Genomic DNA, 24,279 nt, shown 5'->3' with positions numbered 1-24,279 from the left:
GGTGGAAATGTCTGTTAAAGATCATCGTGTAGCTTCACATTATTGAACAATAAGCTTTTGCAGACACAATGCTTCCCCCCTCGTGTCCAAGTGCCACCATGTCAGATGGATGTCGGTCGATAAGGCCCGTAAGTGTTTTTCTGCATCTAGAACACCACCACCACCACCAACTCTTTTGTGCGTTCCGAAAAACACTGAAGCAAATCAGGTTGCTTGTAAAGATAAAGAGTAAATGCTGTATATGGGTGATTATATTGAGGATCCAAGCACATTTTTTTTTGTTTTGTTACGTGGGGGGGTTTGGAGTGTGTGTGATGCTGGGCTGAGATTAACACTCGGTTCTTTTTCCTCTCAACTTTTGCTTGTCAAGACGTACGTATGTCCTTTAACAGAGGGGAGAAACTGGTTAAGAACAGATGAGCTGTCTGGGCTCTTGTGTGTTCATTGTTATCTCCGCTCTTTTTACTAACTAGAAAACTGTCGTGTGTGTAATAATGTGCCAGCGTGTGCACATCTCTCGCCGTTTGCCAGTAGATCCCCTGAAAGTGTCAAAAGATCTTCTTTCTTAACTTGACCTCTTGAAAAATGTAATAATATGAGCCCTGATTTTCTCTCACCACTCTGACTGCAGCACACAATACTCGGCTAATGAATTGAATGTGGCGTGTAGAAAACTCGGCCTGGGCTACTACTACGTAGTTGTGCATCGTCCCATTATTCATATCGATCGACTTTTAGAGCTTTTTTCTCTCCTTTTTTGTTGTGTGTGTGTATTATCTGTTTGTGGTGGATTGAATCCGAACAGCTGTGGTGACCCCTAAATAAGAGAGTCAGAAAAAGAATAGAATAGATCGTACTGGTAAAAAGAGTAGGGCGACATATTGAAAGAAATCGGGGGAAAAAGAACTACTCGGGTGGGGCTGGTTGGCAGAATCACATTTATAGGTCCCCGATGTTGCCTTCTGTTTGATACAACTCTCCCCCCCCCCCACCTCTTGTGATTGGCAAACGACATTCAGAGAGGGGAGAAAGTAAAAAAGAATTGAATCATATTATTATGTGTATGTAGATTTGTTTCCTTGTTCCGTCATCATATCCGGTCAAAAAATGTGGTGGTAGGGTGTCGTGGCGGTTTGTGTTTATTACATTAGCATGAATCGGCCCTTTATTTTCCAAATGAATCAGAGGTAATTTTAGGGATTTTAGCTTCTTCTCCTATTTTGGGTGTACCACAAAAATCGATGTCCTCCTCCCCTCCATATGTGGCGAAGAAGAGGGGGAAAAGATAGAATCCCCGTCGACCAATTTGGCGCGGTCAAATTGAATCGGATGAGAGATGACATGAGGATTAGAGGAGCCAGCCAGGAGCCAGCAGTCGGGTGATAATAGCCTCAATCCCATCGGAGATGAGTTCCCTTTTCTTCCCGCTGGATTTTTTTTCATTAGACGACGACGCAATGGACGTGGTTTTCCTCCCTACTTTTTTCCAATCCCTCCTTCGCGTTCGCTATTCTCGGGTCACCGTCCAAAGGTCATCCAAGACATTCAGGAAAAGAGTCAAAATCGCCTTCCATCTCCTTTTCCGTTCAATATAAAGGGGATAGAAAAAGAAGAGAGAATCCAGCGGATGGACATTGGACATCGACAGAGAGAGAGAGGCGGAGAAATGCGCCGAGTGCAATCAGGTCCGAAGGAAAAGAAAAAAAGGAATTGGCTTTGATCCAGCAGCAATGTGCCCAAGACATTGAATCCATCCATCCATCCGGGGCTCGGATGTTTAGTCTATAGGTTAGACTCTGCAGCAAAGAGGCAAGAGATTATATACAAGTTGACGATGATGAAGCAGGAGTTGCTGGTCTCATTTTGATTCCGTGTCCTCCTAATACGCGCAACCGAGAAGAAGGAGAAGAAAGTCTATTCAAATTTCCCGCTGGCTCCGTTGTGGGGGTATAAATGATGAGAGATTTGAGATCAAGAGACTCGCACCGGATAATGAAGCCGCATCATTGAGTGTGCAGCAGTCACCAATCTGGGCGTTCTCTTCTTCTCTCTTGTTTGAAAAGGCATGTGATGTGCACTGTGTGTAGAGAATGAGCTACGAAATGATGATGATGAATCCTCTGACTCTCTCCCCCCTCCTAATGCGGAAGGATCTTTGACGAGCGGGGAAAATCCGATGATGCCGACTTTTAAACATGATCTCTCACTTGATGGTTATAGTATCAACTCTCTGCTGTGGGGTGACGTCACGTGATTATCTAAACGGACTGACTTGTCATTTTTTGTTTTCTTGTTCCACCGATGTTGTACGGCTGCTGCTGCCCCCGCGTCTTTTGTGCCGTTTTGGCAAAGCTGCGCTATTCCAAGAGGTCACGTATTATTTCATTTTTCTTTCTTTCTTATTTTAAGCTATTCAGGTTTCCCGCGCGTGTCACGGGGTGGTAGAAAAGAGAAAAAAAATCAGGAACTACTAGACCGGAAATATTCTTTTCTTGTTGTCGATGGGTGCTGTGTATGGTCTTCTTCTTCTTCTTGCATGGCCCCCGTATGAGTGAGTAGGGTTTCAATGTCTAATCCCCTTTTTTTTTCCAAGTTCAGTTAGTTCAGCATTTTGACATGAAACGGGAAAAACAAAAGGAACAAAAACAGGAGCATCGCATTTGTTCCCTTTTTGTTTTTTTTTATGGGCAAGCGTCAAAAAGGGAGAAGGAAAACCAATAAATGGTTTAACCATTACGTAAAAAAAATATTTTTTTAATTGGGATAACATTTTTGTTTAAAGACGCTCTATAAGTAAAAGGCCGGTGTATGTTTTTAAGTGACCCCTGCACAGTCAGCGCCAGTCTGTATACAACACGTAACAATTGCTGCTGGTAAAGTAAACTCTGCTGGATCGATCTGATTTTCGGTTCTCACCGTTTTTGAATAGCCCAGTTGATTATATTCTGGACCCGAAGAAGAAAAAAGTTAGAGAGTCAAAACCTATAAAGGCAACGGTTTTTAATGTTTTTGGGGGTAGAATATATATCTATCTAGCAAGGGGGGGAATTGGAAGAGAGAGAATGCCGCGTGTATGCGTGTAATAGCGCACACACATAAGGGCCCATTCCATTGCAATACCTGTGGGCTGGTGTGAAATTCCCACGCCGTTTCCAGCCCAAGGAGAGTGAGCAACCAACGGTCAGTTTTGATTCGGCCCCTTTTCTTTTTTCCTAACAGCAGATTCTATTATTATTATTACGCAGGTTGGTCGTCGTTCCCCCCTTCTCACCTTATTTTTCAATCAATAGATTCTTCTTCTTGAAATTTACAACAAACGATAAAACGCTCTCACACAATTTCTCTCTCTATCCCCATTGTGTGTTTGCATTTTTATGCGTTTATAATTTTCCACCCAAAACCCGATCCTCTCTCTCTTCTCTATATATAGGCGCGAGATTTATATCGGATATAAATCGAGCTCGGCGCTCTTAACATCCTATCTAAATAAATTAAAATGATTTGAGGAGAGAAGACCGAGACATCACACTCGGTAATAATCGATAGATGCAGGATAAATAGAATTTGTGATTCCCGGTGGTGGTTGGTGCTCTTGGTAGAAATGGTGTATCTCATTTTTATGATGAAGACGAGGGATGATGTATGCAAATGAGAATAGACACACATTCAAGAAAGAAAAAAAAAATTTGAAAAATAATTTTTTTTTCTTCTTCTTCTCGGCGTCGGCATGGGTGGGCTCACACCGTCGCAAACACAACAAAAGGCCGGCCACATCTCATCATCATCATCGTATCCCCCCCATCCTCTTTATCGAGAGGATATAAGGCGGCACACATACACATACACAAAACACTTGCATAGCCAGGCTCAAAAGGGAAAAATTTTGTTGAAAAATATTTTTTCCATTTTTCTTTTTCTTTTTCCACAAGATGAAAATTGATTTGGTTTTTTTTGGAAGGAATTTCTTGTGCTGAATCATCTGCGCATGGGCCCTGTGCCTACTTTGCGTCGTCATCATCATCACGAAGGAGGTGCTACGAAGTCAGGGTGTGCTGGGTGAAAGAAATTTACAGCCCAATCATGGGAGACACGTGCTCTTTGTTGTACGTCATCTCATTTTTCCCATTTTTTTTTTTTTTGTTATTGTTGAATCATGACATCATTTTCTCTCCTTTACAAAACAAAATGTCTTGTGTGTGTGGAATAATTCCCGAACGAAAAAAAGGAAAGATGAATCGAGTAGGGAGAGGTTAATGAATAAAGGTCGTCCCGTCACAACTCAACTCAACTCCGTCCTCCTCCGCCACCACTACCACTAAGGCAGGGGTTAAACAGGGTCAGAGGAAACGACACTTTCGATTCAAAAGATGTGGCCGATGGACGAAATAGACGAAATAGCCGATATGATCTAGGCCTACTATCGTTTTCTAATTTAATGATGACACACGGAAATGTTTTTCTAATGAATTTTTTCCTCTTTCTTTCCAACAGTTGATTCGAGATCCCAAAATGAAAAGTGGGAAGAAGAAGAAGAAGGAAACATCCAGGTGTGAGGCATCCCGAAGAGTTTGAACGACGGGCGGTCCATAGAAGGTAAGTTTCTTCATGCATCCTTTTTTGCATTTTGATTATTTTTCATTTAAAAAAGAAGAAAAAAGAAGAGGCCACTAGAGAAAATTTGTTTTATCGCCCGTGTTTACCTGTAATGAACGACGATACCGCTCGTATAGTAAGAACTATACTATTTATTTCTTTTTTTACCTTTTAAAGCGTGATAAATGGTCGCCGTAATTATTACATATCCTGCTAGATGTGTGTGTAAGGCCGGTGGTGTAAAGCTACCCAGAGAAATGTTGATTAGGAAAAGTCTCGTGTGTCATATCTGCTGTTGTGAAATCTTTTTATCGTTGGATCATCTCTTGCAATTGATGAATTTGTTTTTCCCTTTGGTAAAGAGAAAAATCTGAGAAGAGGAAAAAGAGGATCGAGCGACATTGATTTATGTAGGATAATGGGCTGCGAGAGAGATATAATTTGTCACTTGGAAAACGGGGCCCGAGTGTGACGTTTTCTGTGTACAGTCAAAGTGTCAGCCAGTGCTCGTCGTATCCGGACTGGAGATCAGATGCTGACCCTGTATATGTTGGTCCCGCTAGCGGTGGTGGTAGTAGCTCTAGTGGCAGTGGTGTAAAAACTTGTAAAAGGACACACGATGGTGCATAAATGATGTTTACGGTTATTAATGATGGACTTGACATTTCGACCTTGCAAGGTAATATCTAAGCAAAAGGAAAGGAAAAAGAAGGTGAGACGACGTGGAGGAATAACAGAGTGAGGTTCTCGCACGAGTCACGCTGAGTCGGATCCCTATCTTTATCCCCCACCACCAAACTATCGATCGTTTACTTTCGTTCCACCAATCGATAGAAAAATTCCAGACGAGAAGAAGAAGAAAAGGAAAAATCCGCTTCGTCGTCGTCTTCTTCTTCTTCTTTAAAATGAGGTGAATTTTATTACAGTCATTTGTGTGCGTGTGTGTTTGTAACGGCCATAATGGAGGGGCTGCTCTCTGTGTGTGTGTGTGTGCAAGAGTGCACTGCACTGGTGTGCATCACGGGGCATCGTCTGGAGTTTTTTCTTTTTTTTTTCTCTACGGCCACATCCGCTCTATCCGATCGTGATGCGGTCAACGCCGGGTCACGCCAAAGTCGTGTTACCACTCGAAGAAGAAGAAGAAGAAGAAGAAAGAGGAGGAAGAAGTAATTTCCTTTCTCTCCCCCCCCCCACATCCAAAAAAATAGAAACGAAAGAAAATTGTCATCAAAGTTGATCCAGTTTCTTTTTCTATTTTTTTCTCCCTAACCGCCCTGTGATGATGTTTGGGCGTGGTCGTAGTTCTACATTTGCATATTCAAATTTTTTTTTTTCTTTTGGTCGGGAGGGTTGAGTGGGGAGGCATATTGTTATTTCACGGCCTGAATTGTTGAACAAACTAATTATTTCATTGATGCAATTACAATTTTGATCGGTGAAGTGGGGGGAGTCGAATTGGGGACGACTGTATTTCTCTTTCGTAGCTCTCCACCCTGTGCAACAAGCTCGTTAAACTATTTACTTTTTTACACATTATTTAATTGTGCGTGTTTGGGGGCAGAATTTTTAAAAATAATCTAGCGCGTAATTCAAAAACAGGAAAATGGTCGAAATCTCTTACATTAAAAAAAAGGGGGAAAATAAATATATCGCCAGGCTTTTTTTTTAGATTTTCGGTGGGGTTGGGGGGATGCGGACGTCGTGATCGAGTGGCGGTTACGTCGTTGAGGTCCTCGGGGCTCTCACACAAATGAACTGCTGTCGGTGTGTGTGTGTACTGTATACATGTGTGTGGCTATATAGCTGTAGCAAAGTAAAAGTGTGTGTAAGGCCCGGAAACTCCCTTCTCTTGAACCCCCCTTCGACGGAAACCTTTTTTTTTTTTTTGTCTGAATGCGGCCTCTTCTATTCGGCCAATGACGTTATTACACACAAAAAATTGGTCGCTCTCTCTCTCTCGCTCTCTGTGGAAAAGTATAGAATCAACCCTCTCTCTCTCTCTTGTGATAGTTATGTATACAACATTCTATTCAATCTCCACCACACACACACAGAGAGAGTGAATGAGTGCGGATATTGTTATTCTATTCCGTTTTGTGGAGAGGGCGGCGGTCGGGCATCAAAGAAGGAAACCAATCTCATGTTTATATTCATCACGGCCGGCCAAAAAAGAAATATTTATTCCACCCAAATAGAAAAGGTTTTTTTCTATTTTTCAATGAACAACAAAAACAACCTCTTGACAAAAAAGTTAGCTGTAGAAAGTACACGCTAATAACCTTTTTTTTGGGTGGTTATAAATGTGTATATAGGACCTTTTTAGAATTGGGTTTACTCATATTCATCGGGATGAATACTTTGATCATCTGATGCAGTATAGTATCCAATACGTTGGTCGAAAAAGGTTTTTTTTTTTTTCATTTTCTGGCTACTTATATTTCGAGTTTGTGTGACAGTCTGAGGAGAGGAGGACGGTCGCCAGTTGAATGCGATTTGACAAGTTCCATCAGCGTATGCAAATTTGACCGGGAGTTTGTCGTTGCCGATTTTGATATTCAACCTATTTCGGGTATCTTGTTATGTACCTTTTCACCGAATAGTAGAAGAGAAACTTTATCGTTATCCCTCGTCGACAAATCGATATGTGTTGGGGGGACAGGATGGACATTTTGACAGCAAGTCCATCCTCATATTGGCTGTTGTGAAATTTACGATTACGCATCTCGTCTCTCATTTCTAATAACAACCAAAACAATAAATGTTTTCGTTTTGCGTCCGTTATTGGCCGGCCACATTGGGGCGACAACTTGAATAAGCTTCTGCATCTCCTCCTCCCCCCTTGCAAACGGCCTAATATCTAATTAGTTTTTTCGGACCCCCCGGCGGCGACACGCACGCGTCGCTGTTGCCATTCATTGCGTCATGCGTATCCAATCTGAATTTCCTTTTTCGGTCTGGGATTTATTTAGTTCTTTTTTTTTCTTTCTCTTTCGTCTATTTATTTATATTACATTCCATAGAATGCGTCGGGTCCAGCGCAAAAGAATAATATTAACCAGATCGGATTGTGTTTAGTAATAAAAAATCAAAGCAACTATTTTTTTCTTTTTTTTTACGTTCTGTGGTTAATCGCTGAGGTTCATTTAACTTAAGGCCCCAACCAAAAAACGAAGCGTGTCAAGAAATAGAGCGCGCCAAATTCGAAAAAAAAAATTAATGTTATCCGATATAAACCGGACGCCATTGGGGACATATCTGGTCCTCTTCTTTCTTACTACAGTGTTGTTTTTTTTTTCATCTTTTGTGTGTGTGTGGGCGATGATTCCACACAGCTGATTATAGCATCACAACCTCCCCCTCCTCACACCTCGATTGATTTACGACCCAAGCTCCACCCACCACCACACGCGGAACATCTTCTCTCATATTGTCGTCGGGATATATTCTTTTTGATTTTTTTTCTCTCTCCGTTGTTGGCTTAGATATATAAAAAATATAAAAAAACGAGCCAATGGTGTTTATAGGCTAGCTTGCACAGCTGCAACCGATGGTTATCTGACCAACCCTCTATGCTACGCGCTGCGTGTGTGAATCCCGTGACCCATCTCGTTTTTTTTTCTTTCTGGGTTGTTTATTTGTTGTTTTTTTCTTCTTCTTTTGCGGGGGACCGTATTATCTTTAATGTGTTTGGAGATATAATGGCGGTAGACCACAGTGTAGGGGAACCGTGTCTGATGTATCAGCACTTCATTTAGACGTAGGAGCTTTAGATTAACTGGGATAACTAAATGTTGATTTTGCGTTCCAGTCGATTCGCATCGATGTCTATCTGTAGGCCTATCAGAATCCAACTTGAAGTTCCTTTTTTTCCTAATCAACTTTGAATGGAATGAGCCTGGCTGAATTTTAAATTTTTCGGAGAGTCAATTTTGTTTGTTGTTGTTTCAACTTGAGGCTTAAGTGGGAAAAAAGCCAAGGTGTAATCGATACCTTATCTGTTGGGATTCGAAAAATATGCCGAGGGTTAAAAGTAGAAGAAAAACACAATTTTCTTCGTTTTTAAAGGGGTTAAAACGAGTCCCTCGCGGTTTTTTCTTTTTATTTTAATGCTAAAAAATTTTTTCAAACATTCCCACCGATTTTTGAGAGCCCCCCCTTTAAAGAAAAGAAGGATCGTTCCCCCCTCTTATTTCCAAAAGTGAAAGGGGTGATGATTGTCAAGACTGAAGAAAGATTTTTCTTCTTCTTTTCTTTGTGGTTGGATATAGTCTCATTTCTTTTCTTGTGGGAACACACGTGGTGGTTTTTCCAGCAGCTTCGAAAACGCAAAAGAAACAACAGCAGCATCCATCAATCGGTGGTTATTCGAAACCCCGCATCCTCCTCCCCCACCACCACTCCTTATATCCCTGCCCCCCTCTGCCGATTCTTCTTTTTTTTTCTTCTTCTTTCCCCAATCACCGGCTCGTTAAAATATGTCCAAACATTTTAAAAATTTGAATTTTTTAAATTTCCCGCTTCCAAATTTTCAAATTTCTGTAATTGGACTTTCGATTTTGTCATTGGCCACCGATTGAAATAACTGCGTAATAATAATAATAATAATAATAATAATAGTGAAATTGAATCAAAAGGAGGGACATAATAGAGCCGAGATGTTCTCCGGTTACGTGTCGGTTTCAGTGGTCATGTTTTGTTGGGTCCTCTTCTTCCCTTTTTTTTATTTTACCGCCTCACAAATGTTGGGGAGAGAGTGAGAGTGGTTTTGCCTGTTTGTGTGGACGACATCTAGGCTGCTGATGCTGCCGTATACTATTGGGATGTATGTGTCGGTTGACCCCGTTCAACCTTTTTCTCTTTTTCCTTCCTTCGGGATCTTCTCTGACTGCAGCACATGTGGTGCCGCAACCGGCTGTGTGACTCCTACTCCTACCTAACTCCCCCTCATTCTCTCCACCCAAAAAAGGGAATCTGCGCGTGACCTTCTTGCACTCCCCCCACCAAACGTCAAAAACACACAAGAGAATAGAAAACCTCCTAGAAGAAGAAGAAGAACCATTCGACAAAATGATTTCTCTCTCTTTCTCAAAAAATCTTTTTTGCCGTGGGAAAATGGCGGACAGGTCACTCGCTCGTTAAAAACCATCATCCGTATCCGCTGTGTTGGCTGCAGGACTTTGACGTTAGAAAATAGTGTACATTCGGGACTTGTGTGCGTTTTTTAGTCATTTCCTCCACTTCATCCGTCTAACGAGTTCCACAGCTTCTTCTTCTTCTTTTAAATTTTTCTTCCACCCTACTACACCGACACATTTTTTCTCTCTCTTTTTGAAATTTCGACTGTACACAACAACAAAAACCCGAATTGAATTGTTCACTTTTTCCTTTCCCTTGTTGTACGCGCCGTCTCGGGTAACACAATAGCGGAATTCAACTACTTCATCATAGCACGCGTGATGTGTCGCGTGAGCAAACGTCAACACGCGCGGTCACGTTACATTTCTTGCTCTCTGCTGAGAAGTCAAAGAAGAAGAAAAACTCAGGCTGGAAAAAAAAAATTCCTGGTTTTTTCTTATTTCAAGACATACTCCCGCGGTCCGGCCATTCATCTTTCAAAGGGTGGCAGGCTGTCGGTGTGTGTGTTGGATTCGGGCGCGGTAAAAACCAAAATTTTTTGGAAAATGTTTCACGTAAGAGGTGGAGGGGGGGCGCGCGCGCAATATGAACGGGCGAGACGGTTGCGGTTGACTGCCGTCTTGTTGTAACGTATAAGTGTCGGCATTATACGACTCGAAATAGGAAACGAACAAATTTTTAGTTTTTTGTTCTTTTCGGGAGGTAAGAAAGAGAAAGATGATGATGATGCTGGGGCTGCTGTGATGGTTGATGAGCTGCCGGGTCGCAGGTCAATGATGTTGGAAGGAGAAACGTGCGCTCGTGTTGTCGTTGTTGCTGTTGTTGTTGTGTGCGAGTTGGAAATAGACCAACAACCGTGGCAGTTTCAACCAGAAATTTCTACGTAAGAGAGGAGCAGCGGTTCGAATCGCGGTGCTAAAGTTGAGACGAATTCGTGTCAACACGCGCCAACAGGTCAGCAAACGCTCCACAAATGTCGGCAAGAGTTTTCGTTTTCTTTTTTTAACTTCTGACATTTTCGGCTGCTGCCAAAGAGCCGCCATCTCCTCTCTCCAAAAAAATCAAATTGTGAAAAATGCTAATTTTCATTATTATTATTATTATTATAGAAAGCGCTTGTACATCACATTTTTCTTGAAATGTTATCCATCATCTTGTTTCTTTTTTGTGTTCTAAAACAACCGAAATGCAACAACTGGCGCTATGATGATCCAATAGCTGCTGGTGGTGGTGGTATCCCTGGTGTTTGGGCGTCGCTTTGTTGTGAATTGTAAAATAGCCGTGAAGGAGTCTAGAGAATAAAAAGAGCCTTTTTGATCTCTTGGCTTTTACGCTGTCTTGTCAGCTGTAGCGAGAGATGAAGAAGGCTTCCGGGATTACCACTGCTACCAGCAGCAGCTCGGAGAGAGAGAAAGAGATATGTACCCCGTTGATCTATAGGGAGACGTAGACTTGTGCAATAATAACGTCTTGTACGCTGATGTCATCATGTAATCCATCACGCGGACCCCAAATGTAATGACGACTGAATCAGCCGCTTCTCTGTGGGAGCTAATGATGTGCTTATTCATGTCTCAATCAAAAAGCTGCTGCTGTGGCTGCTGCTGGCGCAGATGATGATGTGCCGCTGCCAACGTATCACACATCCGTACAGATCCGTGTGTAATTTGAAGCCCGGCAAATAATCCGCACTGGTACCACCTCTATACAAGTATTATTAATGAAATCAGTGGATATGTATAGAGAAAGCTAGATCCTCACTAGGGACCCGTGATTCGATCGTAATGAGCTGCGGAGAAGTCTTACCAGTTCAGAGAGATGTGCTCGACATAGTACATCAGCGGCTATCAGAGCTCATTGGTTTTTACGGGGGGCATCGGCCACCGTTATTTCAATCAAATCCCCCCAGATTTCATAGAGAATCAAGTCTGAGTTGAAGCGTAGATTTTCTGTTTCAACTGTCGGGAGCGAATATGAATCATGAAGCAGGACTCTTGTCTGGGCAGCAGCAGCCCTGGACTTTGTGACATGTGAGAGATCGTCCAGGTGTGTATCCAGACAAAAAAAAACCCCTTTGGGGTCCAGTCGACTGATGAATGACACGTCTGTTGTTATAGTTGTTATTTTCAAAAGATAACTAAATCAACTATTCATCATAATGGAACAACAAATAATAATTTGATGAATTATTTCACGTTTTGACTTTGATCTAGTAGACTCTCTCCCCTCGTATAATCCTGATGATGACCACTTTTTTCCTTTACTATTATTGACTTACTTTGTGCGTAATCCTTTGGGCGGTGCTGGCCGAGACGCTCGCTACATTGGGCGTGCATCGAACTGTTGGAGCGGAGTCTATCTGTGACGTCCTGCTCTCGATATCGACCGAAATGCACGTCACCATCAGGCCCCCCGGCTTCCCCCCCCCCTTTGCAAGTTGATAGCTGTTAACTATGATGGGCCTAAATCATGGTTTGCGTATTTGATCGAAGCGGCCACAGTCACAGCCTCGACGTGAACGCGTACCCTGTACGTATCGATTTGAACCGTGTTATTTATGCATCAAAATCTCGGCTCGCAACTGTCCATCACCGCGCCCCTTCGGATCTATATTACGTCGCTGCCGGACCCCGAAACAACTTAGGCCACCATTTCGTTGGTGCCTTCGTTCGTTGGTTCCCCAGTCCAGCACAAACATATATACAGGAGCAGCAGCAGTAGCACACTTTCCAATTCAATGTTTGAAAGCCGTCCAAAAAAAGACTCTCGATAGATATGATACGAGGCAATAAATCGCTCGTGTATTGCACACGAATAGCTAGGACGGACGGGGGGGTTCTCTCTTTTTTTATGGACACTTGAATTTGTTTCTTGTTGAAATGTATGTTAATCGTTAGAGACGGTATAGAAAGGGGTTGCAGTAACACAAGCCATTGGAAATGGGAGGGGTCATCGCTACTGTTGACCGGGTTTCCTCTCGTTTCCCTTTTTTTTTTTTTTTTCCTCTTGTCGGTCCATTTGTTACCATAATCCGCACATTTCGGTGCCGACGAGTCTCCGTCACGCTCTCCCCTCCCGCCCGAAAGAAAAACAATTTCTTTACTCTTTTTTTTTCTGAAGTGAATTATGATCGTTTTGAATTTTTACAAACAGTCAGCGATGAAAATGTTCGATCGATTTCAAAATAGGGAGGAAAATCAATAGTTCGACAAAATCTGCAATCACGATCTGGTCTGTTGAATATTGTTGTATTTTAAAAGTAAGACGTTACAATCTCTCTACCCAGGAATGTAACGAGATTTTATTCAAATTCAAATAGAAGAAGCCGCTGTTTGTAATAAAGGAATGTGTCAGTCAGAAGAATAAGAAAAGTCAATTCGATTATAGGAAAGGTGGTGGCTGCCTATAATGTTCATCCCTCTGGTAAAAACCCCCCACTGCGTCTAAACAATATACTCTGTACGCAGGTAGAAAAACGTACATGTTGTTGTTGTTGTAGTAAACGGCGCCGGCCGGCATATTACGTTGGAAAGTTATGCAGAGCTCTACGTCTATATCCTCAACTTCAAAATGGGCTTTATGCAATCGTGTGTGTGTGTAACTGCTACCCAGCACTACTAGGCTTTTTGTATTTATTTTTTCAAAGCTGCCAAAGGAACGAGATCTGACGCTTTGAGTGATGCTTCAACATTTATCATTGCCGGTATACAAGACTTGTTTTTTATTTCTGCCCGCCAGTTATATAGATGTGTGTGTGTGTAATGCCTTATAGAGTTATAGGTTGTACTACTACCTACATCTATAACGTCAAAAGTAACAAATTGCCATTGAGATGGATAGGCGCAGAGAGAAAGCCCCAATGTTCAATTATATTAACTGGAATTCTTTGAATCGAGTTAACACACCATTTTTCTTTTGCGTAACAATTTTTCTTTTTCCTACTTGACCATATTCGCTGATCGAATGCAAATGTATTGCACAGGCCGCTCCCTCTGGTGTCTCGGGACGTGGGTAATTTATGACGATTGCGTCTCTTTGAATTAATCGTGATGCCATTTTCTCTTTTTGGTGTGGCGTTAGACACTACAATTAATTGTTGTAGATGGCGAGAAATCAGTAAATCGGTTTAGCTTTTGTGTACAGTCTCAATGTGTTTGTAGCCGTCGAGGTGGAGTAGAGGGGGGATGTTGTTTTCGGTCAAAGAAGTTGCCCGGTAACCTGTGCAACACTAGAACGACGGAGAACAGCTCACCAAATCTGATCATATGATCAAAAAAACCTTCACCTATTGTGTTACTAAATCGTCGTGGGGGAGTCGTGCAAGGTCCATTGCTTTGATTTCCAATGGCAATTTACACGTTACACCTGACTGGCCTCTCCACGGAGATGGGACATTCGGCGTTTTGAGCTGGTTTCTCACTCTCTCTTTACTTTGCCTAGTCACACCCAAAAAACATTCCGAACGCTTTATATTTCCTTGCTTCCGCCTCCGATGTGCGACTTAACTTTAATGCCGATGACATTCCCGATGGTGTAGAGGGTAAATACTAGTACGTAGTAGTAGCAGCAGCAGCAGCGACGCGGTAATCTAATCGGCCAACCGGCGATGACATACACGTGACCCCTCTCTCTCTCATACATTTCCTCTTATTTTATATATTTTTTGTTATCTATCTATCTATCTATCTGGATGTTGTTGTTTTTTCTTGTGCCAGTTACGGCCGTGATGTTTAGCTGTGGGTAGATGACGAGGGGGACAGTCGCATGGGGCAGTCGAGCGGAATCGTCATCCTCATGCATATTATATCTCTGTTACATGGGGAATAAATATTACCAGCAGCTTCTTCTTCAACAACAACCGAAAATGCTATCATTCCTCTTTATTTTTTTGTTGGGAGGGGCTTTCTGGTGCGATTAATCACGCTAATCGCGTCTTTTGCTGGTCGTGTCTAATGACGTATCGGTTTCGCCTCTGCATTAAGGAAAAAAGAGATCCTGACGGGACTTGTTCGCATTTGCCTCCCCGCACCCAAATAATCTGCTCGTCTTGCTGATTGTTTGATGTCGTCGTCTCCGGTTCTAAGTAAGTCAAAGTAAGTAGTAATTGAGTAAATTGCTGATGGTCCGTCATCAATCGATCGGCTTCCAACAAAGAAAAAAGAAAAATTACTTCAAAGAGTTTTTCGCCACTTGTGTTTTATTACAGAAGGGGATTTATATCGGAGCGGTTAACGAGTTAACGAACCAATTCGAAATCAAACGATCAAAGAGATATATGGCCGTTTGTTGCTGATTCAGGAGTCGATAGATTTCTCTGCGTCTAAAAAAAAAGTTCCTTTAAAAAAGAGAATCGAATCAATCGAAAATTTCCGACGATTCAGTAAGTTCATTAACGAACTTGAAAAGGCCCGGATGTTTGAGTGGGCGGACTCTAAGCTGATTAGATCATCAAATAAAAGTCGAGTCTTGAGTGTATAGAAATGAGCAAACTCGGCACACAGAGAGAAAATGTAATTGGTCGTTGCGTCATTTCGGGGCGGAGATTTTTTCTTTTTTGTTGTCGAGTTAATTTTTGACGCATCTATTTTCGGTTGAAAAGAGTTGAGCCTAGCATTTTTCCGTCGTGTGATAATGGCGATAAAAACCCGAGATGTAGTATATTTCGCTATGTGGTAGACGTCCAGTAAAGTCAGTGGTGTGCGGGGATTGATGGCTGATTTGTATTGTGCATTGTGGCCACTTAAAAGCCCTTCAAAGGGTGTCCTCCTACAACTTTAATGTCCGTCCCCCTTTTTAAGAATTGTACATTACCCGAGTATATGACGAGTAGGGGACGTTCCCCACTAGTGCCCGCCGCCTCATTAACTGGCTCTATGATGATGTTTTGGATGATATTGTTATTTACTTTTTATACTCTTTTCTGTGTGATGTGGTGCAGATGCGAGGCTGCACTGCCACTTTTTCTTTTTTTTCTCTCTCTCTCTTCTTTCCCGGCCGTTTCACTCGTGTTATCAAGATCTGATGGTGTGATAGTTGGGTCGGCTCATCCACTCTTTTCTCGTCGACCCTGGGCATTATTATTATCGTTCACGATGGAATGAATGAAGCCAACTGAAAATTAGATATTTCTCTCATTTCTCCCCCTCTTTTACCCGGCTTTTGATTTTCGTGATCCGAATTGGGCTAGAGAGCCATCTAGTAGTTGGCCAAAGAAACTTGTGTTGATTTCCATTTGAATTTGAAAATACTCCAAGGGAAATGAAAATCGATAGCAATAGATTTTGAAAATGTATTGGTTAATCTTGCTCTAAAATTATTAGATAATTTCGTATGGATTGGAGAAAGTGGTTCGGAAAATAGCGGATGTAATCTTATGGCTGGCCTTCGCAAACGGCTTCGTGTGGAGTGGCGCACGAATCGTCGTTCCATCCGCCTTGGGAGGTGATGGCATTTAAATGCACGCAGTTACCTGATCCGTCGGGCTGTCCGATGGCCCAGTTGAAGTATCCACCGTTAATAGGGACATTGGTGCTCTCCCAAATCCAGTATCCATTAGAGTAACTCAATGATGTCCAGAACTGAAATCCTGGTATATGAAAAGCGATTTCCATTTTAACAAAAACATCTGGAGAAAAGTGAATGAATGTGCCTATACATACCAGTGCCCCAAGCAAAAGCAATGAGATCTTCTTCAGTTCGGCTTTCGAGGGCCAACATGTAGAATCCAATATTGCTACACACGGTTTTCTGATCCGTTTGAGACCTCTACTCAAACATCAGGGAGAAAAAAATAAAGATAATTTGACAAACAATGAGTCCCTTTTTTCAATCAATGTATAATTTGATTTGTTGTGTAATGATAAGCCTTGCCTTATTGAAATCTGCGCAATAACAGGATGTGGTATCCACAATTCGGCCACACTCTGTCTGTGCACCCACATTTGCTGGGCAATTGACAGCCTGTGCAAAGTTCAAACGTAATCACTATAAAATGCTGTCACAATAAAGATGTAATTAGAAGGTGATGTTACCTTTTCAATTTTGAGTTTGAGATTTGAAGTTGGCGCTTTTGTGAATCGAACGCTGGCTGTCGATTGGGTCGTGTACACGGACGCTGGCAAATCTTTTCTCGAACGTTCGAGAATTTTTTGGTTTTCGACAAGGAGAATCGGAGACTCACTGTCGAGTCCATCGTGGATCTAAACGAGTAATTAGTTTGAGAGTAATACAAATGGGTCCATTTATGATCGCTTACCTTGAAAAATTCTTGGGTTTCCTTCAAGTTTCCATCTACCAAAGTGAATAACAAAATCCGATCGTCTTTTGTCTGAAATTCCCAGATGCAATCGTCGTGAATTGGGGCGTCGATCACGATCGGTTTATCGACAAATACTCGACCCCCACAAGCTGTTGAATGAAATACGAATGTTAATTCGAGTTTACTCAGGATAGGATTTAAGTATAAACTTACTCCGCGGTGCAACAACATTTCCATTGCTGAAGTAAGTCAGGACGACTAGACAAAATACGAAAATCTTGAGCATTTTCTGCTGTAGTAACTAAACGTTGTTAATTGGACTGTGAATGAAAGCAGAACTAGTATTGTGTGATCGGCTTTATCTATCTTATACAAGTGAGGAATGTTTGACTAGTTTCGAAATCGGTATTATTAAGTGAGTGATGGGCGGCCAGTCAGCTTTCTGTAACAGTACACAATTTGTGAAATTATCAGATGGACTTTAGATAGAATGTCAGTTGATGGGAGACATTTTACTTATCTGGAGTAATTCGAGATAAATTGAGTCAACAGTTAAACAAGCTGAGATACAGAACCATTTTCTTTTTTGCCTCCTTTGTCATCCACACAAATCTCTAATAAGGTCACCTTATTTCCGTAGGTGTCTGTCGTATCTATAAGCCTAAAATCGAAATAGAAAAACTAAATGCATTTTTACTTTTTATAGTTTGATCTCGTTATCCTTTTTTTTTCCTTTTTTCAGGAAATGGCACTTAACAAACTATCCGACGACTACCAGATCTTGCTCAAGACGATCTTTGCCGAGTGTAGGGGAGAGCCGGTGCTCGGTCAGAAAGCAGTTGCTTGGGTCATTAAAAACCGGGCCGATCTGAACTGTTCATACTGGGGAGGTAACACCATCGCCGGCGTGTGTCTTCATCCCGGGCAGTTCGAGTGCTGGAACGCCGATCGACGTCATTTGATTGAAGAGATGATTCGCAATGAGCCCGGTGTCTATGCTAAAATTGACGCTTGGCTACCTACCGTTTACTTGGGCTTGGATCCGAGCGGAGGAGCTGACTATTACATCAATCCTGAAATAGAAGGTTACCCGACCTGGACCACCGGCTGTTACCGTCTTCAGAAAATTGGCAATCACCAATTTTACAGAGGTAAATGAATTTTTTTCAAAATTTAGAAATTTACTATCGTACTAAATACGTAAAAAAAATGTGTAGTTCCTTTTGGAATATGATGTGGCCTGACGATAATGCTAACCGCTTATCTCACAATACAAACACCAAGCAATAATCAAGCATGAACGTTGCTTTAAATCTTGTTTCAGATTTAAAGTCGAGACTATTAAGACAATGCAAGTTGATAATGTTATTGCACTGTTGAAACTTTCGCAGTTACTCCTTCATACATCATGTAAATCAAGAAACTAATATGCGGACTGTAATCTATACCGACTTCTTTCCACTTACCACCGCAACCGGCATACGTATTAGCCTAACCAAACGCGGGTAAAGTTTTGTTTGTTGCTACCATTCTCGACCAAAACAATTGACTGCAGGAGAAGAACATGTTGCGATTCAGCGCCATTAACGAAAGTCAAGAATGTCGGTAGATGTGAGACGTGACGTATCTGAGGGAATCATTTAGTAAACAGTGACATGTCTAGGCACGAAACCTTTTCCCTTCCCTTGTAATTTTTTAAAAAAAAGACCGTAATTGCCTCGTGTAGACAAATGGCTAAAACTTCGTTGGATGAGATAAGATTTCGTTAGTTGTTGTACCATATTTCCTTTGTTAGGTACTTTCTAGTTTGTATTATTAATTATTTAAGTAGCAAAGCAACGACAGCAGAATTAATATAATGTGTTAAAACTATATTTCTCAACTTTATTGTAATGCAAACGAACTGGTGCAAAAGTAGACGGGACAACACGGAAGACATTTTTAAATGTTCCCAACAATTCTTGCCATCGTTTATTTACAATGTTGTATGATGAAAAATAAGTTTGACATGGAAAACTTCACAAAAATGTAACGCCTTTGAATTCGTAAAGTTAATTCGGGTACTTCTCAAAGATAATGAACTGTTTTTCTTCGAAATGATTTAACGACAGATAAGAAAACACTTTCTACGTGCAAGTTCTACCGAAAAATTAGGGTAGATAGGTAGGTAGATAAATGGTATAAAACTGAGCGACTGTATTAGAGACAAGTTACTTGCAGGTCTTCCATTTTTACGTAGCTCGACAGAACCAAAATATGTAAGTGAAATGTTTACTCATTTACAGTACTACTTTCATTGGCCGCCCTTTCCTCTTTTTCGTTTATTTATTTTTTAATTTTATTTATTATTATTTTTTAAATAAAGAAAATGGCTCTTAACAAACAATCCGAAGACTACCAGGTCTTGAAAAAGACGATCTTTGCTGAGTGTAGGGCAGAGCCGCTAATTGGTCAGAAAGCAGTTGCCTGGGTAATTAAAACCCGGGCTGATCTTAACCGTTCATACTGGGGAGGTAACACCATCAGAGGCGTTTGTCTTTATCTCGATCAATTCGAGTGCTGGAACGCCGATAGACGTCATCTGATTGAGGAGGGGATTCGCATGGAGCCCGGTGCCTATGCTGCAATTGACGCTTGGCTTCCAACGGTTTTTCAAGGCTCTGATCCGAGCGGAGGAGCAGATCATTACAACAATCCTGATAAAGAAGGTTACCCGCCTTGGACCCAAAACTGTAACTTTCTTCAGAAAATTGGCAATCACCAATTTTATAAAAGCAAATGAAGAAAGAATTTTCAACATTTAATGTAGTCTTGCTATTAATTCATATGTGCAAGTTGCGAAATATGATGTAGTACCCCGTTGATAATGCTAACCGCTTATCTCACTAATACACCAGGCAAAAATCAGACACTGCGTCATATCCTGTGTTAGACTTAAGAGGAAGATAAGATTAATATTTTCCAATTACTACCCCCTTTCAGGTAGTCTTGTTAATTTGGGAATGTATAGTTTTGTTTGTTTCCATCATTGCGAACGATTAAAAATTCTCTATAGTAGAAGACCGTGTTGCCGTAAAGCTGCTCCCAACTGTCCGTTCATAGAGTGGAAGAATCTTGTTCAATATTCCATTACAAATTCCCCCTCAGGTTATTAACACGAGTTAACGCTGGAAACATCTGTCAGCTGATATTCAAAGTAAATTTTCACAGCAGCGCAAGTCGATTTCGTGCAGCCTTTTTTTTAGTCAACTATGCACTTGATCAAACGATTGCTCAGCCACAGATGTTTCAGTTCCGTGTTTGATTAGGCAATATTTTCCTAGCGAACTGATGGAAAACATTTTCCTCTTGCTGGGGTTGTCTGCACTTTGCGTGGGAGACAACTGTTTCGATTCTGCACTTGGCCAATTCATCCCATTTGAACTGGATATAAAAAGGCGATTCATTTCAGCTGGAGAACAGCAGTAACGGCCAAGGGACCAACTATTCACAAGATGAAGTCTTGCAAAATCCTGCTAAAGGTAATACACCCATACTATACTTGTGTAATGCGAAACTAATTGTGCTCATTTGACTATGTCTAGGTATTCTGTGTAATATTTTTTACGTCGGCTGGTTTGATCAACGCCGGGGGAATAGACGACTCTATTGATGAAGGTATGTAAAATGTAATATACTTCACTTTAAGTTTTTTGTTTAGTTTCAACCATCTTTGTTTTGTTTTTTTGTTCTTTATTTCGTTACATGGTAGGACTGGTAAGGAGCAGTAATGAAACTGACGAAGGCGACGTCGATACGATTATTGGCGGTTGGATAGTTCCCAGAGGAGATCACAAATACATGGCAAGTACACTGCAGCGTTTGAGTGATATGCTAATCGTCGTGTGTCCGTGACTTTAACTCGTTACACGAATTGATTTTGAAATAGGCTCGTTTGAGTTCTGGCTGCGGCGGAACAGTAATCAGCGATCGTCACATCCTCACCGCTGCTCACTGCCTTTACGGGTATCGGTTCAAATCATTCCAATTGCATGAATACAGGTTAGAACACACACACTTTTTTACAGTTTCTCCTCAGTGAATGTTTACATGGGGGTCTACACAATCAATCCACTGGACAGTGGTTACATAAAACGCGTTGTTCCAAGTTGGAATTTTCGAATTCACACGTCCTATAAGGTTTGTTAATAAAAACGAGTGAACAGTTCCATCGTTTGCTCTTTGTGAATAACTCTTACAAACTTGCTTGTTTGATTTATTAACTGTCCAGGGTCAGAACTGGGATGACATCGCCATTCTAAAGATGGATCCTCCACTAAGCCAAACCGAGCTTAGCCGTATTGCCATAGCGAAACTACCTCCTGCTGGCACTACCGTTACTTACGAAAATCAATGGGCACAAGCTGTCGGTTGGGGCTGGACTATCGACGGTAAGCTTTAATATAGCCAAGTTAAATTGTGATTATTTATAATTGCCCAATCTAAACGATTTGTTTGTGTAAATTGAATTCAGGTGTATCGTCTGGTTCCCCGTATTTAAAGGCTACATGGTTGGCCATACAATCCAAAGAATATTGCTCGTATAAATTCTATTATGTTAATGTAGCTGTCGGAAATGGCGAAAGCGTCGGCGTACCATACAACCACGCACTGATGATGTGTACCTACCGAGACAATGAAGGAAGTTGCCTTGTAAGTATTTAAATTTTCATTGTTTTAAGCCTCACTGGGGTAATGTGTTCCCATACAGAAAATTTGAAGCATTAAAATTGAATAATTTTGGTGATGAAAATAACTTTTCTTGTGATATTTGTAGGGAGATAGTGGAGGCCCCATCATAGTTAACGATGTTCAAGTCGGGATCGCTAGCTTTGGTGGTCCATCATGTACCTACGGTGGCGCTTGGATGCGAGTTTCTGCTTACGTCAACAATGGATGGATTCGTAACAACATGATTTACTAATCCAACAAGTTTTTCTTGCTTCTACACCCTTCAATTAAAGATTTAAACTTTTAACATTTAATTATCAACCTAATTTCAATAGTAAGTCGTTGTAGCAAACGACAAATAGATCTGGTGGCGCATACAATTAAGAACGGGATCATTGTGAAACTTTATTTAATTTTTCTCTTGCGATAGAATCAATTTTCACGTTTCTTTGTTATGTTAGCAAAAACAAATCAAAGACACTGAAAAATAGAACATTATTAAGGAAGTGCTTGACAGATAGCGTCAGAGTCGTCTTTGTCGCAATCGCAATCGTTCCAGCATCCATTGGCTCCATAATTAATCACCATGCAGTCTTCACCACCAAATGCTCCGGTATCATCGGGTTGTTTGGAACACCAGTTAGAGTAGCCTGGATACAAAATTGTGTCGGTACTTTCCCAATACCAAGTGCCTTCGTTTGGTGCGTCGGTTAGAGAAGTCAAGAATGTCGCCTCTGTAAGGAATGAAACCGTGTTAATATCAATTCAGCAAACAAGTAATATCAAAATGTAGACACATGTTTCCATTTGTCATCCTTCAGGGAAATTCTTTATACAAAATTGCATGTCATTTCATTACTAGCGATAATGTAACAATTACCAGTGCCCCAAGCGTTGTGAATGGATAGTTCTTTTTCATAAGTTTCCAGGGACAGTAATTTCATGTTGTGAGAGTTGCAATAGGACCTTTGGGATGGATGATTTCTCTAGTTATTACAAAATTTGAAAAAGTGCATAAATTTTATAGCCCCCCAAAAGGTGCCAAATCATCTATAGGTTTGTCATCAACTTACTTTGGTGAAAGTAGCACAGTAGCAAGAAACCTCGTCGACAACTCGTCCACACTGACTTTCTGTACCCAAATTAAACGGGCAATCAACCGCCTGTATAACGACACCCCAATCTTGGAGTAAGTATAACTGTCTCAATATAAAGTATAAAAATACAATTCGTTTAACCTTTTGAATCTTGAGTTTTAGATTTGAATTTGGCGCTTTGGTGAACCGGATGCTGGCTGTCGACTGGGTCGTGTACACGGACGCTGACAAATCTTTTCTCGAACGTTCGTGAATCTTTTGATCCTCTAAAAGGAGGATCGGAGAATCTTCTTTGGCCCCATCATGGATCTAAAGTAGTAAGTCAAGTCTGATTTATTTACGTTGTCATAAAACTCTGTTGAATGAGAGATCAGGTTATTTCTTGAATAATAATCATACAGCTAAGAAATCTTGAGCTTCTTTGAGGTCTCCGTTGAGCACAGTGAAGACGAGAATACGATCCTCTTGTGTTTGAAAATCCCAGTGACAGTTTTCGTGAGTCGTGGAGACTTCAATCACGACCGAATCTTCAACAAAAACTCGTCCTCCGCAAACTTTCAGAAAATCGAAATCTCGGATTAGAAAATGTTCTCGAATTTCTCGAAGTGAAAAGACAGGTTTTTTTTTTGGGGGGGGGGGGGGGGGGGTAGGATAGAAAGTAAATTGCTATTAAAAGCTTACGGCGAGGAGCAACGACATTCCCGTGGCTGAAACCTGCAAAGGTCAAAAGTAGAATGCAAAAAATTGGAATCTTCATGGTAGAAATTTAAAAACAGTTTTCCAATTTCCTAGAGAAACTTTCACAATTTTTGTCTTTGTCGATCGTCTGCATGAAAGTGTAGAAGGGACAGGTTTGACTGATTGGTAACATTTGTAAATTTATCAGCCAGACGTTTTGCTGCATCATTTGATAAAGGGTGGCCAATATTTGAAGGACGACGATCAGATATCGATCAAGTTTGATATCAAGTTTTTCGTTCCTTAATCAATCGCCCCAAAAAACCCTCAAAGGAGGAAGGAGTTTTGTTGTTATCCCACGCAAGTCCATTTTCGACGCTTAACCTTCATGAAAACCCTGAACCTTCGTTTAGACAGGTATTTTTTATCGTTGTATTTCTTATTCTACTACTCCCAAGAGGAGTTCCATTGGAGAACTGTGGAAAAGAATGACCAAAAATTAGAAATTCTTCTTTTTATTTTCGATGGCATTAAAGCTATTAACACGCCGGTAAGGCGGTAACATTGGTACAACAACGCTCCAAGCAATTTGAATGGCTTGTTTTCGATCGAAGCATCGTGTCCTCTAGGCAGCGTGATTTCTTTACAATTACAATTATTACAACATTCGAAAAATGCATTAATTGATAGCGCTATCCCCACTAAAAAGAGCAACTTGTTTTGACCGCCGAAAGCAAGCACAGGAGCATGAAACCTCTTCGTCTGTTCCGAAATCAACCGCTTGTGTAACGACAACACAGCGTCGTA

General features: G+C 41.2%; 4 protein-coding genes across 5 annotated transcripts; 2 read left to right on the top strand and 2 right to left on the bottom strand.

Annotated features, from left to right (window-relative positions):
- Nucleotides 1-16,004: 16,004 nt before the first annotated feature.
- Nucleotides 16,005-17,366, bottom strand: LOC124196748 (asialoglycoprotein receptor 1-like). Its single transcript, XM_046591954.1, has 6 exons — nt 17,201-17,366; nt 16,985-17,136; nt 16,761-16,928; nt 16,600-16,689; nt 16,389-16,494; nt 16,005-16,315 (listed from the first exon to the last, which is right to left on the bottom strand). The coding sequence occupies exons 1-6, from the start codon at nt 17,271-17,273 to the stop codon at nt 16,101-16,103; spliced, it is 804 nt and encodes a 267-aa protein (XP_046447910.1). The 5' UTR covers nt 17,274-17,366; the 3' UTR covers nt 16,005-16,100.
- Nucleotides 17,367-17,469: 103 nt separating this feature from the next.
- LOC124196749 (spore cortex-lytic enzyme-like) lies at nt 17,470-20,401 on the top strand. 2 transcript variants are annotated; one of them, XR_006875810.1, is made up of 4 exons: nt 17,470-17,623; nt 17,730-18,138; nt 18,205-19,245; nt 19,353-19,896. XR_006875810.1 is itself a non-coding variant. In XM_046591955.1 (3 exons), exons 2-3 carry the CDS (start codon nt 17,733-17,735, stop codon nt 20,316-20,318), a joined length of 429 nt encoding a protein of 142 aa, XP_046447911.1. In that variant the 5' UTR covers nt 17,470-17,623; nt 17,730-17,732; the 3' UTR covers nt 20,319-20,401. The 2 variants fall into 2 exon arrangements, 1 of the variants encoding a protein (XP_046447911.1); XM_046591955.1 differs by lacking the exons at nt 18,205-19,245; nt 19,353-19,896 and adding an exon at nt 20,296-20,401.
- Nucleotides 20,366-23,111, top strand: LOC124196746 (trypsin beta-like). Its single transcript, XM_046591951.1, has 8 exons — nt 20,366-20,508; nt 20,572-20,644; nt 20,739-20,830; nt 20,916-20,992; nt 21,055-21,166; nt 21,258-21,417; nt 21,501-21,679; nt 21,804-23,111. Exons 1-8 carry the CDS (start codon nt 20,482-20,484, stop codon nt 21,948-21,950), a joined length of 867 nt encoding a protein of 288 aa, XP_046447907.1. The 5' UTR covers nt 20,366-20,481; the 3' UTR covers nt 21,951-23,111.
- LOC124196747 (asialoglycoprotein receptor 1-like) lies at nt 22,088-23,659 on the bottom strand. Its single transcript, XM_046591953.1, has 6 exons — nt 23,476-23,659; nt 23,194-23,348; nt 22,936-23,103; nt 22,771-22,860; nt 22,578-22,683; nt 22,088-22,431 (listed from the first exon to the last, which is right to left on the bottom strand). Exons 1-6 carry the CDS (start codon nt 23,549-23,551, stop codon nt 22,196-22,198), a joined length of 831 nt encoding a protein of 276 aa, XP_046447909.1. The 5' UTR covers nt 23,552-23,659; the 3' UTR covers nt 22,088-22,195.
- Nucleotides 23,660-24,279: the final 620 nt, after the last annotated feature.

Source organism: Daphnia pulex, chromosome 7, assembly GCF_021134715.1.
Source record: "Daphnia pulex isolate KAP4 chromosome 7, ASM2113471v1".
In the NCBI taxonomy this organism is placed as follows: domain Eukaryota; kingdom Metazoa; phylum Arthropoda; class Branchiopoda; order Diplostraca; family Daphniidae; genus Daphnia; species Daphnia pulex.
Note: the sequence above shows the minus strand (reverse complement) of the source record. Positions and strands in the feature narration are given on the sequence as shown.

Coding starts and splice junctions, on each gene's coding strand:
- LOC124196749 (XM_046591955.1), top strand. CDS start 17,733: ATGGCACTTAACAAACTATCCGACGACTACCAGATCTTGCTCAAGACG. Junction 18,139..20,295: donor CAATCACCAATTTTACAGAG/GTAAATGAATTT, acceptor GTGTTTGATTAG/GCAATATTTTCCTAGCGAAC.
- LOC124196747 (XM_046591953.1), bottom strand. CDS start 23,551: ATGAAGATTCCAATTTTTTGCATTCTACTTTTGACCTTTGCAGGTTTC. Junction 23,349..23,475: donor GAATGTCGTTGCTCCTCGCC/GTAAGCTTTTAA, acceptor ATTTTCTGAAAG/TTTGCGGAGGACGAGTTTTT. Junction 22,432..22,577: donor TCACAACGCTTGGGGCACTG/GTAATTGTTACA, acceptor CATTCCTTACAG/AGGCGACATTCTTGACTTCT.
- LOC124196748 (XM_046591954.1), bottom strand. CDS start 17,273: ATGCTCAAGATTTTCGTATTTTGTCTAGTCGTCCTGACTTACTTCAGC. Junction 16,929..16,984: donor AAACCCAAGAATTTTTCAAG/GTAAGCGATCAT, acceptor TTACTCGTTTAG/ATCCACGATGGACTCGACAG. Junction 16,690..16,760: donor TCAAACTCAAAATTGAAAAG/GTAACATCACCT, acceptor AACTTTGCACAG/GCTGTCAATTGCCCAGCAAA.
- LOC124196746 (XM_046591951.1), top strand. CDS start 20,482: ATGAAGTCTTGCAAAATCCTGCTAAAG. Junction 20,509..20,571: donor CTTGCAAAATCCTGCTAAAG/GTAATACACCCA, acceptor GACTATGTCTAG/GTATTCTGTGTAATATTTTT. Junction 21,418..21,500: donor TTGGGGCTGGACTATCGACG/GTAAGCTTTAAT, acceptor AATTGAATTCAG/GTGTATCGTCTGGTTCCCCG.